The sequence below is a fragment of the Diadema setosum genome, chromosome 2 (assembly GCF_964275005.1).
Source record: "Diadema setosum chromosome 2, eeDiaSeto1, whole genome shotgun sequence".
In the NCBI taxonomy this organism is placed as follows: Eukaryota; Metazoa; Echinodermata; class Echinoidea; order Diadematoida; family Diadematidae; genus Diadema; species Diadema setosum.
This window is the reverse complement of record NC_092686.1, coordinates 34,319,883-34,338,245: the sequence shown is the minus strand read 5'-3', so window position 1 is coordinate 34,338,245 and position 18,363 is coordinate 34,319,883. Positions and strand designations below refer to the sequence as shown.

General features: G+C 37.9%; 1 protein-coding gene across 1 annotated transcript in view; it reads left to right on the top strand.

Annotated features, from left to right (window-relative positions):
- LOC140246275 (uncharacterized) overlaps window positions 1-18,363 on the top strand; it is a 49,303-nt gene that overhangs the window by 8,975 nt on the left and 21,965 nt on the right. The window contains exons 3-10 of the mRNA XM_072325740.1: window positions 2,962-3,163; window positions 6,293-6,395; window positions 10,909-11,084; window positions 11,550-11,734; window positions 13,207-13,463; window positions 13,985-14,082; window positions 15,327-15,611; window positions 18,117-18,234. Of these exons, the coding sequence (XP_072181841.1) occupies window positions 3,090-3,163; window positions 6,293-6,395; window positions 10,909-11,084; window positions 11,550-11,734; window positions 13,207-13,463; window positions 13,985-14,082; window positions 15,327-15,611; window positions 18,117-18,234 (1,296 nt within the window). The 5' untranslated portion in view covers window positions 2,962-3,089. The remainder of the gene's footprint in view (window positions 1-2,961; window positions 3,164-6,292; window positions 6,396-10,908; window positions 11,085-11,549; window positions 11,735-13,206; window positions 13,464-13,984; window positions 14,083-15,326; window positions 15,612-18,116; window positions 18,235-18,363) is intronic.

The window sequence follows — 18,363 nt, the reverse complement described above, 5'->3', positions numbered from 1 at the left end:
AGAATGAAGAACACACGTACAGTGTATTCATTCTTACCATTATGAATACCCGGTACCATTATTTTTTCTTCATTTTTTGAAATGTAATACCATTCCATGTTTAAGTTAGAGCAATTAGCAGAGAGAGCATAAAGAAATAAATGGAGAAGTTCTGTTGTAAAATGAGAGTTATGGGATTTCCAGCTTCACGTTTTCACCAAACTGATATTGGTAGCCACCTCATACCAAATATTTGATGAGGCATTGGTGTCATCACCCTATCTCTCATTGATTTATTAACATTATATTTACAGAAATCATGTTTATATGGTAATTTGTGTGAACTGCAATCTCCCCCCTTAACAATCATTTGTCATTACAATACAACAAATTGAAGTAGAAAATACAATTTGTCAATTTTATTACATTTCAAAATTAAAATTTACTGAAGATTTATGCAGGACAGGAGACTGGCAGCAAAACCATATTATTATTATCATTATTATTATCATAATCATCATCATCATCATCGTCATTATTGTTGTGGTTGTTAGTATTACAGGTGTATTTATTATTGTATTAAATCAAAGTTTCATTGAGACATACACATAAAAAATTGCTAACTCAGTATTACTGTAAAACGAGAAATTTTCGCGTGCATTTTAATTTCGCGAATTTCGCGAGCGCCAAAATTCGCGAAATTAAAATGCACGCGAAAGTTTTTGTCTACACTACATGCATTGAACACCAGTGGCAATTCGCGAAAATTTCATGCCACGAAAAGGGCTGTCGGCTCCAATTCGCGAAAATTTCATGCCGCGAATATATCATGTTTTACAGTAATCATTATACATGCAATTTTTATGACCCCTTCACTGTTGTTTGCTTTATTCTGCTCTTTCTAGCCAATTAGTCATTCAATGAAAATGCACTGTAATACAACCAGTACAATACAAGTTAATGTGTACATGAACACTTGTACATACCGGTTGTACGATGTACATGTACAAATTGTACATGTACAGTATACAGTTGTACAGTATGCATTCTAGCCTAGAAGGTTTGTAGAGGTTGAATAACAAGTGTTTGCTAAAGCTTGTTATCAACTTACCCTTGAGAAAAGGATATACACTGTAGCAGAGGAGTACAGTATGGTTTTTACTTCTGATGAAGTTCAGAGTGCAATATTTTATAATGTATTTATATGCTATAAAGATATATGACAGGAATTTTATGGTGTACATGTAGTAATGGTTGTATTACATTGTATATCATGTATGTTTAAATTTGTTTGTGGTATATTTCAGACTACTGGGTTTGTAAATGATAAAATATATACATAGGTACGTTGTACAGTACATACATGTACAGTATGATGTCTATAAAATCCATCATCGTACTCGGTCCACCCACCTGGACATTCAGAGAATTCTAAGAGCAGAGATGATTTAGTTTGAGCTAATTTGTTGCATCATGTTCAGCAGTCATAGTACAATTTTAATTGTATTGCAGTTGTATTTACTTTGTATATTTTGCTGAAATACAAATGTGATGAAGGAGCCCACGCTCTACTGCAAAAGGAATTGTACAATAGAATGTAAATCAAATTTGGCAGGTACCGTACTGTACAAAATAATCATGCAGACAGAGAAGATGATGAATACAGAAGCATTACATTTATGTAATAATAACCAGTCCATACGAGAAATATGAGCACTGCAGCAAAGAGATACGGAGAGATAATGAGAGAAAGAGAGGGAAGTAGAGAGGGAGGCACATATTTGTAGTCAGGCAGATGGTGAAGGGGAGAGAGAGGAGGGTTTTTTATCAGTTTTTTTTTTTCTTGTTTTTAAAGGAGATTGGTCACATGACAGGTATCTAGTTCTATCAAGGTATGACTGAACAAAGTATAGACTACAAATGTATGTTTGTTTAGCTTAAAAAAGAAGCATGCATACCAATTTGTGTGTATTTATGCACTGCATAATGTGTTGCTGGTACATGTAGCACTTTTGCATAGACAATTCTATAAATAAATATGACACAATTCATTCTAAATAACAAGATATCTCTGAGACTACATGTCCACATACTGTATCCTTATCATGCTGCATGCAAAAGAAACTGAAACTAAACGTGCCATGTTTGGAATACTACATGTAAACCCATAAACCCTGTGGTTATAATAGTGTTTGTCTGATATTTGTCTGATTTTTGTTTCGATTTCTACTGCCTAACTGACGTTTTCAATCAGGTTGACTTTCTTTTAGGTACAGATATTAATGTCTAGCAGAATCAAAATCATTGCATGCATTAGAATTGTCATCTCTAGTCAAAGCTTCAATGCTCATACATCGTTCACTCGTACTTAGTAATACATTGTACCAACAGTATTGTGATGCAAAAGAAACCAAAACCAAGTGAAAATTTTTTAATGCTAAACCTGTAGACTTTGTGGTTAAAATGTCTCCGATAATATTGTGATTTTTACCACACTTTTGCATTACTAGCTGCATTTTCATTTAAGGCGACTTAACTTTTACTTGTGCTCACCCCATACCAGGGTCAGATTCATTGTTTATGCAGCTTTGTAACTGTAGGCATTCTTAATGTGCCATGTATGCTGCTGTGCATGTTTGCACAATACACATAAAATGTCGCGCCCTCCTGTATGTGGCTCACTCTCTGCACAAGGGCACTGATTATGCCCCGACGATGTGAACAACATGTACATTAGTATGCTCCGCCGCCATCCTGTGTTCAGCTCCAGTGTGAGCACACAGTGCGAGTCATTCTCTGTCCTATGTCGTTGTGCATTGTAATTGGAATGTGTGATTCTGCTGCAGTGTATGGACTGCCTCTGCTTGGAGTGCACTGTGCGTGTACCAGACATGCACAGTGTACAGTACATGCACAGTGTATGCCATTTCATTGCTCAACACAATGTCCCTAATATGTATTCTCCCTGTTCTTGTTATGCAGGAGCAAATCAAACCAGTGTTTGCCATGTGTGCCTTTTGCGGCACAAACCGCCAGACATTTTCAATATCACCCGGCACAACACTCTCACTGCTACTCAGATGTAGGATAGCCATTTTCCAGTCTTCGTTATGAGCCAGCCACTGTTTGACCCTTCACCTCTCATCACGGATCGTCACAATGTAGTCATGGCTGCAGGAACTGAGTGAGTGGTTTCCAGTAGCCTCTGTTTACTTAAGCTTCTTACACTAAGTCTAAGACTGCCTTGAGATATGCAAGAAGTAAGAGCTACATTGTATGCACCAGGACTGTGATGTACTTCACTTTTAGTCTTGGTGCATTATCAACCCGGTATGCATTAGTCGTAGAATTTGTATATCACTTGGTTCATAATTGTGCAACTTGTAGAGTTTAGTTTCTTATCAAAGGCCTTAAAGACATTAAAAGTGTACTCTGTCTTGAGTGTAGAAAAAAGGTGGAAAGACTGCTTCTATGGTGGCACCAGATCAAGGCAAAGATTATTTAATTTGAAGGAGGAAACAAGATATAATGCTGTTGTTGACGGTAATGTAACTTGTAGGTATATTATCGCTAGAGCAGACTACAAGGTAGTACAAAAATATTTAAGGTTCTAAATTGCTATTTTAAAATACATGGCTGAAGTTGGGACAAAGTTTTCACTTAGACATACTGAATTATATCTTATTAGGTACAGTGGGACTTCGTGGTTTGTTGATCTTATGTTATTTTTTATCTAAAAAAAAAATAGATAGAATCACATACAGTTTTCTTTTGACAGGTGAATCCATAGATATCCATGGATATGTTTTAAAAGTACACGAGTTGCTTTGATACTAATGTCTCATGAAATGGAACTCTCCTCAGGCAGTAATGAACCCATTATTAGTTGTCAGTGGACCATATTTTACTGAAGATTTTGATATGTGAAACTCGTTGAACAATTTTCCCAGTAACCCTACAGTATGTGTCACGACAATGTCAGATGGCACAAAGTGTTCAATGATGGCTACTTTATCAATGCCATTTTTTTTTTCTGTGCAGCTATACTTATGGCAAGATTTATGATATTCTTTCTATTATTGCTCCTTCAATGTAATGCTTGCAAAATTTAGGCTAAAATTTGGGGGATTGGGTGTATCAAACTGAATATGTTCTTCAAATTCTGTTTGCTTTAATACTATTTCAAAAAGTCATTACCCTTTTGGCTTTAGGGAAATGAGTCCCATGGTGGATCACAGAGGGGCAAAATTTTATTGCCAGTGTTCATTCAGCAACCTCTTTGAGATTCACATGGAGATATTTGTTCCAAAAATTTATATTTCTTTCCATAACTGCGTGTAATCGAAACAAACAAATACTTGTATTGATGAAACTCATATATATTGTCATCTGTACGTGAATTACTTTGGTACCGTATAATGTTGATGACTTTAAAAGCCATGCGATTCTTTTAAAAGACACTTAAGTGATTATGTGAATAATTATATTTGATTTTGTTTTGTTGTGTTTTGTTTTGGTTTGTTTGTTGTTGTTGTTGTTTTTTTTTTTTTTGGGGGGGGGGCATATGACACTTCTGTGCACAGAGAATAATTCTAGTACTGGTAATCAAGCAGAGAAACGCCATTTTCAGCTTCAAATCCAGACAATACCCCATTGTTATCAGTATTGCATTTTACCCAAAGAATGTTGTGAGCTGAAAACCAGATGTAAGTCAATATACAATTGTATACAATGTAACTGAGATATCTTTCTGCATGGTGTTGCCACTCTTCTAGATGATTTCTCATTAAGAAATGCAAACCACAATAGATATCTGAGGACTATAAAGTATAACCACCAAGGTATCAGTTTTGTATGTACATGTATTAATAGATGTACAGGTGCACAGCCTACAGGTAAGCCTACAGTTGTATTTGCCCCAAATTCCTTGCTTGCTCTCCTACATGTATCCACATGCTAATCTCGATTTTTTTAATGGATTCCATTTTTGCTCTTCATTTCCCATTCACATGTTTGAACAATAACTTCCAATAGTTCCATGATGTGTACAAATACAATATAATTGCATTTGTTTTATTTTTCTTGAGGATGTTGAAGACTGATATTCATGTTGCCAATACATGTGACAACTACTCTACTATTCACTCAATCAAAACTAATTTTAAAGGGAAGGAAAATAAGGATCTCAAAACCTTCAAAAGTAAATGTACAGGTTACTATGGATACATGTACTTGATGCAATGTGTACATGATGTTGAGTTACAATGTACATGTACATATGTAGCTTAATCAAACAAACAGTGTTGTGTTCTGTAAGTTTGTGCCAAAAATATTGCAGAAACTGCTCATCATCATAGGGATTTTGAGATGCACCAAAGATAGGGTGTATGAACAAAAAACAAAAACAACAACAACAAATGCCCCCTAAACAAATAAAAAAAGACCCAACCAGCACACAAAATGAAAACATTCCCATGTGCTCTGAATAAGCAAAAAATAAAGGTATCATTGCATTGATGTGATGACAACATTTAATTCATTTGATGCTTTTTACCTCTTTATGTATGGCAGTCGTCACTGATTTTATTTTTTTTCAATGTTTATGTGCTTGCAGTAGTGGAATATTTTTGAAGTGTGTGCAGCAGATGATGAAATTCTTCTGTGAAATTGATTATACCATGTGACAGACCTCCCAACAGTTCTGAATTTGGAGGAAAAAATCTGAATTTTGACCTTTCCTAGGTCTTATTTCAGTAGGAATTTTATCTTTCTTGATAATTTTGCTCTCCTATGAAAACTGCTCTTTCTTTTCTACTTTCTGAGCCAAATCATCCTTTTTTTTTTCAGTCAGAAAGGTTGGGAGGTCTGCGTGAGATTGTTCTTCAGAAAAAATAAAAAACACTCATACAACTGTAGTGCATCTACACCGTACACTGTAAAAGTGTCCTTGTAATATCAATGCCCAGAAGCATATTTTGGTGTCTGATATAATTATTAAAGAAAAGGGTAGCATGTGAGCAGCATGCCCACACCATGCACAGATGGTGTCATGCCTGAAATCAGGATAATCATCTCTCTTTTGTTTTTGATAATCCCCCCCCCCAAAAAAAAGGAAAAAAAACCCAAAACACCTCTGTTTATAGTGACATTAGAACAGTCCCGAGATCTCTCAAAGATTGTGATTCTGCACTAATGAGGAATCACTGCTTGCACATATCATGCAGTCTTTGTTATTGTACAGGCATAGCAGCGATCGTTCTCCTTGAATTTCACTCAACTCTAATGCCTTTGCTCCCCCCCCCCCCCCCCCCAGCATCGTTGAAGCTGTGGATGACCCTGGAGATGCAAAGACGCACAGCCTCCCAACCCAAAACACCCACACATCAGTGCCGGTGTACCGCGGACTACCTTATCAGGTGAGCTGGATATGAGCGCGGCAGTATGACTCAGTGCTCCTGTGGAGTGTGTAGCCACGTGATCCGTTTGGAGCACTCTGGTTTTACAACGGTACAACCGTCTATTTTCGTGCACAAGCCATCTTAATTTGGAAGTCATTCACTTTCTGTATCGGGCATAAAATCTAACCACAGTAAGTTTGGCGAATAGTATAGAAGTGTAAACCAGTCACAGTGAGATAGAGGCATGTTATGGTAGTTTTGCTTTCTTTTTAATGGGGCTGTGCCTTTATGTAAATTCTGCCAAGTCCAGACTATAACTATGGATGTGTGAAAAAGATGTTTTTTGCCTCAAATGCCTGTTAGATCTTCCTACTTCAAGTTGTTGTTTTTTTCTTTTCCCATTCCTACTTATCCATGGGTAATAGTTTCAGTATTTCATGTAGTTACATTCAAAGGCAAGATAAATTGCATGTTGCATTGTTATTGTATTCTGTTTCTAGCCACAAGATGCTCTTTATCTATTTCATTACCTGCATGCTGATGGTGTTGACATGGTTCAAGTAGTGAAAGGAGAAAAAAAAAAAAAATGTGAATGCAAAATGTTCAGATGGACCAAAGAATGCCAAAAATACAAAGGATCAAATAGTATTCATTTCTACTATCTAGATATATTGTTTCATCAGCCATTCATGAAGAACTATGTCATAGTCCAGTTGCATTTATAAATGATTTAAAATACTGTAAAAGTGTTTGTTTTTGTGGGAGTAATTTTTCTGCTGGGTGAGATGAATGTCGCATGTTTTTAATTCTGTGGAATCAGGACATATATTGGTGGAATGTATTGTGTGCAAAAATATTTGTTTTTATTTTTGCCCAGATTACTGGTCGTGCAAAATGCGCAAAAAAATTCCACCCAGTGAAAATTTCCACTTCTCCACTTACTGTAACAGGCAGACCCTGAGAAAATGTGCAGAAAAACAAGAAAAGGAAAACTTTCAAAATACAAATGTTCCAGCTACATATCTTGTACTGTACATCAGTTCTTATTTGCCAGCAAAGGTACACTACAAATCTGTAGTATACTGTATTGTGCCTGCATGAGTATACAGTTGCTGGTTTTGTGTGCGTGTGTGTTTGTGTGTGTGCGTGTGTGCGTGTGTGTGTGTGTCCGTCTGTCTGTATTGTAAGTATTTAAGATCATGCAGTTCTGTCACACTGCTGCAGAACACTTATAGTGATTTTGTTTTCTTTTCCTATGCATATTATTAACAAATCAGCAATGAGCGTGCAGGAAGCTTACCCTACCCTTTTTAAATTCCTGTTCAAACAAAAATGAAGAGTCAGGATTTAAACAGGAAATGAACAAGACTTGAATGAGAATTAAATCAAGATCTAACAGGATTCTGCTGATAGTTTTGATTGATTGTTCATAGGAAACATTTTTGCTTCTGTGTCCAGTGATAGCTGCATGGATGTCAAGGCCCCAAATGGAATGAATACAATGCACTTATTATTGAAAAGAAATTGAATGAGAAGTTGGTGTGGCTCAAATGCTGTCTTGGTGCTGTCAAGTGCGGGAAAGTTCAAATTATAACAAGTGTTCATGATAAGGCATAGTACTGAAATAAACCTGTTCTCTATGTGTTTGCCACACCCTTTTTTTTGGGGGGGGGGGGGGGGGACATGAAGATGATATAATGTGATGCTTCACTCTGATGTAGGACATTTTTCACCTTTGGCCTTTACAATGCAGAAAACAAACCCTCACAGGTGGGGCGAAGATGGGATAGTCATGTTGGAAATAATCTGTGATGTGATAATGGACAAGTTGTTGTCGCACAGATTTATTGAATACCCTAGCTGTTATTTGGAGAGAAGGATGTTTGTTGCCATGAGGCCTCATGATCATAAAGAGATACTGTACCAGGAATTCAATATAAAGAATGACTGCACTTTTGTTCCTTAAAAATGGGATAATGCCAGAAATACATCAGTTTCCTGCAGACTGATAATGTGAGAAATTCTGAATCTTATTTATTATCTTCTCTTTTTTTGTGTGTTCAGAATGATCTACACAAAGTATTATGTGTGTGTTCTGCTTCAAACATTGATACCAAACTTACAGTGACACAAGAAGTCTGCAATGTTACAATGTACACATTTATTGCTTACACATCAGGAATCTCCTTTCCATCCCTATTACCCATTAAGTTATATTTGACATTTACAGCTGTACACACGTACCTGCTCAAAGAATGCTTTCCTTGATGTCCATTTCATGAGTTGAGCATGTGATATCATAAGGCAGTGCATCGCATATAACAGAAAATAAAATACTCTTTTTTTTTTTTTTAAGGGGAAGAGGGAGTAGGTTAATATGTTTACTGTGCTTATTATGATCTTGCAGGTACACTGTAGTATAGAGGCATTGTTATGCAAGTGATACATATTTTGTTATCTGTCTTTGCATTTTTCATTTCACGTCAAGTACTTGGATTCCGATGGCTTGGCAAAATGGTCCAAAACTGATTGCATGCATTTGGTCGGGAGCATCCTGTGATTAATGGCTTCTTTTATGAGATTTTATCCCGTTTGGTGTAGCAGCTGGATAAATTTTAGGACGTGTCCCAAGACTGCTCCCTGTGCAATGTATAATATATTGCATCGATCACCATCCCTCGAGATTTCTCATGTTCTACAGAAGACTCTGCAGAGGTATAATCATCCAGGCAGCAACATTAGCTACTGTACAGTAAAGCAATCTGTTTGAAAAAAGAAGGATTTTCTATGGAAGGAATTCAGATGGGTGTTGAAACTACAAAGATATTAAATACAAACAATGATCAAGGATATTAGGAGAGGAGATCAGCAATATTTTAAATCAGACAAAGAGTCTTGTCACTTTGAAACAGTGAAACACACACAGTTGTTTCTGAGCTGTCCAAATCCATGTCTGTCATTGTCATTGTATTTATGAGCGAAGTTGCTAAAACTCAGTTAGGCTTGGTTCCAGACTTGAGTTCCATGTGTTTTTCCTCAAAGAGACTGCCCAGTTTGAAATCTATGTAGTTAGTCACAGCCTCACTGTGACTCCAGGTGGCTTCAATGAAAAAAGAAAAAGAAAAGGAAAGAAAAAAGAAAAGAAAAGAAAAGTTATACATGTACAAAATTTGTACAAAACCCCAGTACAGCAATATGGAAATTTTGAAAGCCCAAATCACGACTTAGTAAAAACAGAAGCAAGTCCTATTTTTTTCATATAGCAGTTACTGTCTGGTTGCTTTCCAACAACTCAGGAGTAGTATTCTAAACATTGCATTAGAAACAAGGAAGAGAAAGTCTATAAGGATGATCAAATGATAGGCAGCAATACACAGGATCAAGTGTTAGCTCAAATTACCTTGAAACCCATGGAGTGTAGCTTGAAAGGCAACGAAGGATGTGAGATTTATCATTGTTGTTTCAGTGTGTGTATGTATGTACAGATGTATGAGTGGCATATTGATGCACTGCAGTTTAACTCAAAGGATTGTAATTATGATAATATTTGATTGTGAGTGCAGTTGTCCTTTTAGCGATATTGAAAAACAGTGAATGCAGTAACAGTAGTAAAACACATTAGTGAAAGTATGATGAGCATTAGAAAATCGAATAGAAGGTTATGAATTTTGAAAGTTTGATGATGCTATCACTGGAGGAGAAGACTACAATATTTTGTGATGTCGAATAAATGGAAAAAGATAAGGAAAATATAAAGAATATTCAACACGTTTTCACTTTTCCAGCATTGTGAAAAAAAAAACCCACTTGACTAACCTCTTTCAGAAAGCAGAAGAAATAATATTACACTTAAAGGGACTGTACAGTATTGGTTGAGGTAGGGATTCATGTGTTGAACATTCCTAAGTGAGGTAATGAGAAACCCCTTATGAATTATGAAAGAGCATGTAATTTTAAGAAGGATTCAACGTTTATTTGATGAAAATTGGTTTTCAAATGGATGAGATATCCAAAAGAGTGATAATGATTAAAGGTGACAGGCCACGCCTTTTTATTAGGATCTCTTTTTTCACCTTTTTTTGTGGATATCTCAGCCATTTCAAAACCGATTTTCATCAAATAAACTTTTGATACCCCTTAAAATTACATGCTCTTTGACAGCTCATAGAGTGGTTTCTGAATGTCTCCTCTATGCATTAAAACAAAACAAAAAAATTATCTTATTTTATTGATTTTTTTTTTTTTTTGGGGGGGGGGTTATTCGCCTTTAACATGTTTTATTGATAGTCAGCATGGTAGTGTGAGGCGTGCTATTTGCTTGCTGTTATTTTAGATTTTCAATTTGATTTCCTTCTCATCACTGTTGTGTTATGGACACATTGTTTAAAGGAGATTTCCACATACCCACTATTCAACAGTGTATGCATACATGTACTGCAGCTCTATCAATTCTCAATAAAATTTCCATGAAATCACCAAATAATTGATGTAATATGCATTGATGCTTTACTGATATCTTCTTTTCTCATAGGATCACAACTATGGCCAACCCCCTCCCCCAACCCCTCCTCAATCTCCTCCACCAACCCCAGGCAGCATCCCTGCCTTACCCCTGACCAACCTGTTTGACAACAGTAATGCCAATATCACTCCACCCGAAGACAATGCCGACAGCGTTAAGGATGAAGGAGTCACGAGGTGTATATGGTAAGTCTTGGTACTTTCACATGAAGTTCGCCAACAGGCTTTTCGAAGTGTTTGTGTTATTGTTTGTTTGCTGCATTGTATTGGGAATGAATATACTTGGTGTGTTAGTGCCATTCTATGTTTTAAATCATTTAACATACGTGTGTACACACATTATATGTATGAGAAAGTTTGTAAGAATGTTACATGTATGCTGTATACGCTGTTATTTTCGCGAGGATTTGATTTTTGCGAATTTCGCAAATCACGGCTGGACCGCGAATTTTAACAACACATGAAAATATCACGGCACAATATGCTTACTGTGCACTTATGATAGCCTCGGTGTCACATCGCGAAAACAACATCTCGCGAAAATGTGCATTATCTCCTCGTTCGCGAAAATATCTGTACGCAAAAATAACAGCTTATACAGTACATACTCCATTGATCACCTGTTTCATTTCAACTTTCTCCCTGTTGTAGTAAATTTGACCATGATGATGGCTACATGATCTGCTGTGATAAATGTTTGGTGTGGCAACATGTGGAATGCATGGGACTGGACAGGAATAACATTCCAGACGTTTACTTTTGTGAGCGATGTGAACCCCGGATGGTCAACCAGCAGCGAGCGGTGGACCTTCAGGCGGTCAAGAGGAAGCACATATGTAAGTACCCACTCACCTTCTTACAGATCTGCAAAACACAGACCCACAACACTCTAGATGTACAGGGAGGTTGCTTTAAGTGCTGTATGTTAGGATCATGTCGTGTGAGACTCCATAACCCTGTGCGCATTGTATATTTTATGTGTACATGATGACAATCGGAAATGTTGAAGTGTTCCCGTTATTGAACGAGACAAGAATGGTGAGGGGAATTGTTTGTGACTTGCATTGCATGTATAAATCCCAGTACAACTTGTGCAACAACAAAATCCTCTCCAGTTAAACACCATGTGGTTTATAAGTTTACTCACCAGTACGTTGGGTAAGTAAAACATTTTACTTGCAGAAGATCATATTTGTGTGTTAATTTGAGTACTAAGCTTCATCGAATTTTTGCATTATAATGTCTCATTTTAAACAACAGCTGATTCTCCCAATATTTCATAGGGTAGTTTGTCATAACTAAAGGTCAGAATATGTTCCTATGTTTACCTCTCCATTTTCCCATATGTGAGAGTTGCAGGAGTGCAACATGTATCATTTGTCTTGCAATCTTGTACTGAAGATTTTATGATGTAATAAATTTGACATAAGGGTCATGATTAGTCTATACATCAGGATATCTTAAACTCAAGGCTGCAAGATTTTTATGTGGCTTAAGACATGCATGCTGCCATAGAGCATTTAATAAGCATTTGTGTAGATGTTTCGTTGTGTGAATAGTCTTTGAGATGCATAATGTTTTAAGTGAAGGGTAGAATAGGCCTGGCAGCTTATACTGTGAATGCCTACCATTTTATGCTTGGAAAGACAGAGATGTATTGCTACCTTTTTAAACAGTTTGCTGCATAACTTTTTTTCTTTTACCACTTGCCTGGTCGGGCAAGCAGATTTTCACGCTGTTGCAGAACACTTGCCCCAAAAGAAAGTAAAAAAAAAAAAATAAGAAAATGATATAGAAAATCGCTTGTAGGTCAAGGACTTGATAAAACGCAATCATTTGAATGAACAGCACATGTTGATTCACACACTTAGAAAAACACATTGGAGTAACAAACTTGGTTTGATCGAGTGTTGGTGTTGCATTGCATTAGGACTTCTTCATGTACATTTTAAGTGTTGGAAAGTTACTGAAATGGAATTAAAGTAAGTTACCTCATTAAACAGACATACCGGGTAATCTTTAGCTTCTGTATGGTTGACTTCGTGGGTTTTTGAAGGGGAAAAAGTGAAGAAGAAAAAATGGGGGGAAAAAATGGATTCAAAACTTTTTGCTTGCCTGATTTGGGCAAGCAATTTTTCTTATTGTTCCAAAACCCTTGCCCAACTTTGATTTGTCACTTGCCCCCGGCAATTGGGCAAGTGCTTGTGTAGCACCTTGCTTTGAGGTAAATCATCCCTCTCTTCTGGCTAGCATCGTTTGAATCACCTGGCCAATCCTTTTTCTCTTTCCTCTGCTCCCTTGGCATCAGTGGAAAGACTAGACAGCAGTGATGATGAGATGAAACGGAAGAACAAGAAAACCAGGTACTCCGCCATCCCAACCACTCCGACCAGTCTCACCCTCACTTCTACCAAGACTAAGAACAAGCTCAAGAAGAAGAAGAAAAAGAAGGAGAAGGAGAAAAGAGAGCGGGAAAAGGAAAAGGAAAAGGAGAGACACAGAGATGGCGACAAGGAGAAATCAAAGCAGGAAGGCAAACATCACAAGAAGAAGAAGAAAAAGAAGGTTTGTTTTGTTTTGTCCAAGGAGATTTGTTGCAGTTTATACTTGTTTTGTTTTATTTTGTTTTTTCTTTGCTGATATTTCATTCTATTCATTGCAATTGGCATTCTCAGGTGTGTTGAACAGAATGTATTGATTTTGAACATGACTGACTGTCTCCATAGTCAGGTAACACAAATTACTGCTCTGTAGGTTCTGTTCCCTTCCCCCCCCCCCCATTTTTTTCTTTTTAAGGCATTTATTGTTTTCATCATCTTCTTGAGGAATATTCCATGGCAAATTAATTGTCACTTGATTCATATTTTTACAGGTTGCTTCTGTTTGGACTTCACAGAAACGATGTATTTAATCAGTTCTTTTGTAGGACTATGTTTGCTGGAGGTGTGTAGATGATGTATGTGTCTTATTGCGACTAGCTTAATTCTAATAGAAGGCGACTTATCTGGCACAGTCAGTCTCTCCAGTCATTCAGTGCATGAGATCACTTTCCTAACAATCCCTCTGTACGGTGAACTGCAAACCAGCAGTTTGATTTGATTTTGTCTCCACAGCGAAAGCACAAGAAAAACAGAGGACTGGCAGAACCAGGCATCGGAGACTTATTACTTCATGGAGAGCAAGTGTGAGTATTGTGTTTTGTTTGCCTGATTTTTGTTTTGCTTTGTTTTGTTTTGTTCTGATAAGGAAGGGGTGGTATTATTTTTCTTGTCATTTCGTGTATACTGCTCTTGATTGGATACATACGCTCCAGCACCAATGCTTGCTGGTCCTAAAAGTTCATTGCCGATTGTATGTTTTTTGGTTTTTCTGTATCTGTTTGCATTTGTGTAGCTGTGTCATTCCATAAGATTGCTGTTTAATGTTACTTTGTGGATTCTTCTGATAGGTTTTTATGACCTATTTTACAGATCATGGAATGATTTTGGTTTAGTAAATTTTGCAGAAATGCATTTCCAGAAACAAATCTCTTGAAATACCTGATACCATACTTTCCTGGATTTCATGCAACAATTTTCAATCATGTGTTGGGAGTTCTCAGTCTTGTGTATGCTGCCTGTTGCTTTCCTTTGATTGGCTGTAGGTTACAGTGAAGTTCTGATTTCACTAGAACTTCTTAATAGCCTGTAGATACAGCCTTTGGTACAACGCACGATAGTAACGACCCATGAGGAAGTGTTTATGACACAAACATACTGCAACCCTACTCCTATTACTACACATGTCCATCACGCGACATTGCTAATGACTTCCTCTCTCTAATCAGCGATTGTGCGTGATCTGCCTCTGTTGAAGCCTCATCGAGGCTGAGCTTTGTAGTTGAGGCAGAGCGATTTGGCAGCTTCGGAGGAAACCCCTAGTGCGAAGCAGGATATTTGTCATCAGACAGTTGTAATGGCCATTACTTTGAGGTGCACGGCAAATGCTGATCCGGGCTTTCCCGCTGTCTTGCACAGCGCCACAGCCACGTCTTGAATGTGTCGTGAATTGCTTCTGCTGGGATTCATATCAGGAAGTAGATTTCTCGCCCTCAGGTATTGTGAAAGAGTTGATGTGTCTCATGACTTGCTGCTGCTTGCTTGTCACACCAGCCATTTCACATCTCAGAAATAAGCCTGTAGAGTGTCTAAAAGAGTCCAGCTAAACATTTTCCTTGAGTGAGAAATGCTGACTAGAAAAAAGGGTAGTGCTACAGTGTAGGTCGTTCTTCAAGTTTTAACATATTGCTCCTCTACAAACTCAAACTGCAATGCTGACTTGCAGCTTGAAACCGTGTCCTATAGAAGGACAATGACATCAGCTGTCTGTTTACTCTACACTTAATCCAGTGTTGTTTCTCATCTTATGTTAACGGCTTTCACAATACAGACTGGAGAATACCGATCACTTTGTGGAGGCGGTGTCCAATCAGTACAGCAGTGAGCTCAACCAGCTGCTGTTCACACACCGTCAGAACCCTGCGTCCTCCATGCCCAGCCCGGGCTGCGTCATGGACGACCTCTCGCCGCAGAAAATACTCCTTGGTCCGGTCGGGCGCACGGCCCGTGGGCTGGTGGCTACGGAGGAGCTGGCTCCCAACCAACCCATCGTGGAGTACCGTGGTATGCTCATGCTCAGGGATCAGTTTGTACCGACCAATGGATGGACCAAAAAGTGAGTATGCAACCTTGGCAGAGTTCTCTCATGATCAACCAATCCTCAGTTGCAGCCTCGTAAGAGTGTGCTACTGATACAAAGATTTTTTTAGTCGGTGATATTTTTTTGTGTGTGTGTATTTTAGAGCTGGCGATGATATTACTCTGAATAAAAAGCCCATAGTTAGGCTTTTCCCCAAAAATATTTTGCAACTTGTCTGCTTCTATGTTCGCTGCGTGTTTGTGTGAGTAACACATTAATAGATTCTTTACACTCGGCACTACTGTTGTGACTTATTGGTCATATTTTTCAAACAGTTGATGTAAGAAATATAGAGTGCTATTTTACTATCATTATTTTTGTAACCTTGTAGACATGCAATTACATACTAAGTAGCTGTTTTTGAACTGTTGTTTCATAGTCCAGACTGATGTATAGAAATCTGCCCTGGTCAAGTATGTTACTATTATTACAGTCACATAAACATAATCCTAACTTTCCCTTTGTAAAGCTTCACATCAGTTGTGTGCTTTCCTGCCTATGAATTTTAGAAAGATCAGGATAGGGCCTACAAAGTATCAAGTCATATTTTACCGATGTGGATTATGATGTCATGATGGTTAGTCGAGTGCTGTTATTGTAGAGCTGCTGTGTGGGGGTGTGTTTGTGATATTGACATTCAAGCAAAGTGACAGGAAAGCTGAAAGTAAATATAGGAGATGGCTTCAATATGGAGGCTGGTTACAATGAGATGTGTCAATATGATGTGCCACAGGCATTGTAGTCAGACATACACATCCTGAACATACTGACAGCACTTACGGCAAAAACAAAACTGATACCAGCGAGCTGTCTCCTCGCATATCACCTGGTAGATTTGGCTGCATGATCTAAACTTAGACGCGGGAGGAGAATGCTCCCAGTCATATGGTATGAAGCCTAATGAGTGGAGTATTTGGTAGCAGGCCAGGCTTCTAGAAAACAGGATATGTAGGAAATGTTAATTAAGGGGCAAGGAAATAATGGGGCCTGGGGGCAATGGGGGGATTCAGGGTTACTTCAAACTGATTTATGACAGACTCATCATCCCCAGGACTGCCCGCCATGTGGATGCTACGCTCGCATGATTCAGACACTTTCAGAAATACCACACACGGTGCCTAAAATGTGTAGCTTCCCCCCCACCCCCCCCCCCCCCACCCATCCCATAAGAAAAGCCTTCCCAGCACATGACATGACAAGGCAGGTTTCAGGACTGAGTGAGGGATATTATTGTTTTCAGACAGGGTTGTGATTACATCCAACTTATACAAGATTATTGATGATACTTTGATAATCTGTTTACATACTTTAACAAAACCAAACCATGGGCACCTAAAGGAAATCAATCAAAGTGCTCAGTAGACAAGTGTGTGAGCAGAGCAAAGATTGTCCATGAAGTGTGCTGCTGCTGCTAAATGCAATACTGTTGTGTATTATAGAACTCCTAAATAGATCCCTGTCATTTAATTGGTTCGTTGATATTGATCATCGGACCCATCTTATTATTACGTCATCATTCGTGCAGTTGTGGCTTCATTCACTGTGCAATCTTGGATCTATGTGATTTGCTCCATTTGTACACTTACTGAGAGCCTGGCACACTACTACAAACGTATAACACGTTTGCAGTGTGCAGGCAATCAAGCATATTGATAGACAGCACGCAAGCATAAAGCGCCCACCACTCTGTCGATCTCAGATATCACACATTCTCTCTTGTTTCTAAATTCATAAATCATCAAAGGATAAGGATCTATTTTGAGATGTTTTAATAGATATTGTGTTATTATAAACAAATACTAAATGTTTTCTTCATTTGTGCAATGGACATAATATTTCATTTGCTGAAAGATGAAATTATTGATCCATGCAACCCGGCTATTTCTCCTTGAATGGATCATTTCATCTTTCACCTCATGAAATATTCTGTCCGTTGCACCATTAAATTTGGGCCTCAGAGTCCCATTAGGTGCAAGGATGGTATAATATACAAGTATCGTTAATCATTGAAGCAATTGGCCAATCTATGACTATGTAGGTTATGCAGTTACTAGTAGCACTCGGCAATTGAAGAAAAAAAGAGTTCATGTAATCTCCTATTCTTCTCACTTCAAAGGGCATGACATACATCCAACATAATTGTGATTAAATTTCATCACTACTTTGTGTGTATTGTGTAAAAGATGAAGCGACTGTGAGAATTTCAAAATCTGTGGACATAGCAAAAATTATTTCCACATTGTTCACTGTGTAGAGAACATGAGATCTATTTCACATCTGTATACATAAGTATAATATATACCATGATGGAGCGTCACTGCATGATTGATATTTATACCCCACCCACACATAGTGTGTAGGGGGGTATATAGGAATCATTTAGGAGAAGGTATCATATTGAATAGAATTGTAGGCTGGGACAAAAGTGAAAGCAATTTATTCTTCATGCTCCTTACACCTTTCAATCCTTTCCTTCCTCAGGCCATATCTTCACGTACTCGTCTACACCAAGTACAACAACATTGAACTGTGTGTAGATGCAAGGAAATATGGGAACATTGCCCGCTATGTCAGGAGGTCTTGCTCTCCAAATGCTGAGGTAACGTGATCAGATGATTTTCCCTTTTCTTAATCTTTTGTCATGTGTTCAAGTGTACGAACGCATCTATCACAGGAGAATGAAAAATAAATGTTACGTCTAGTACATCTGCTGAGGCAAAATACTGTA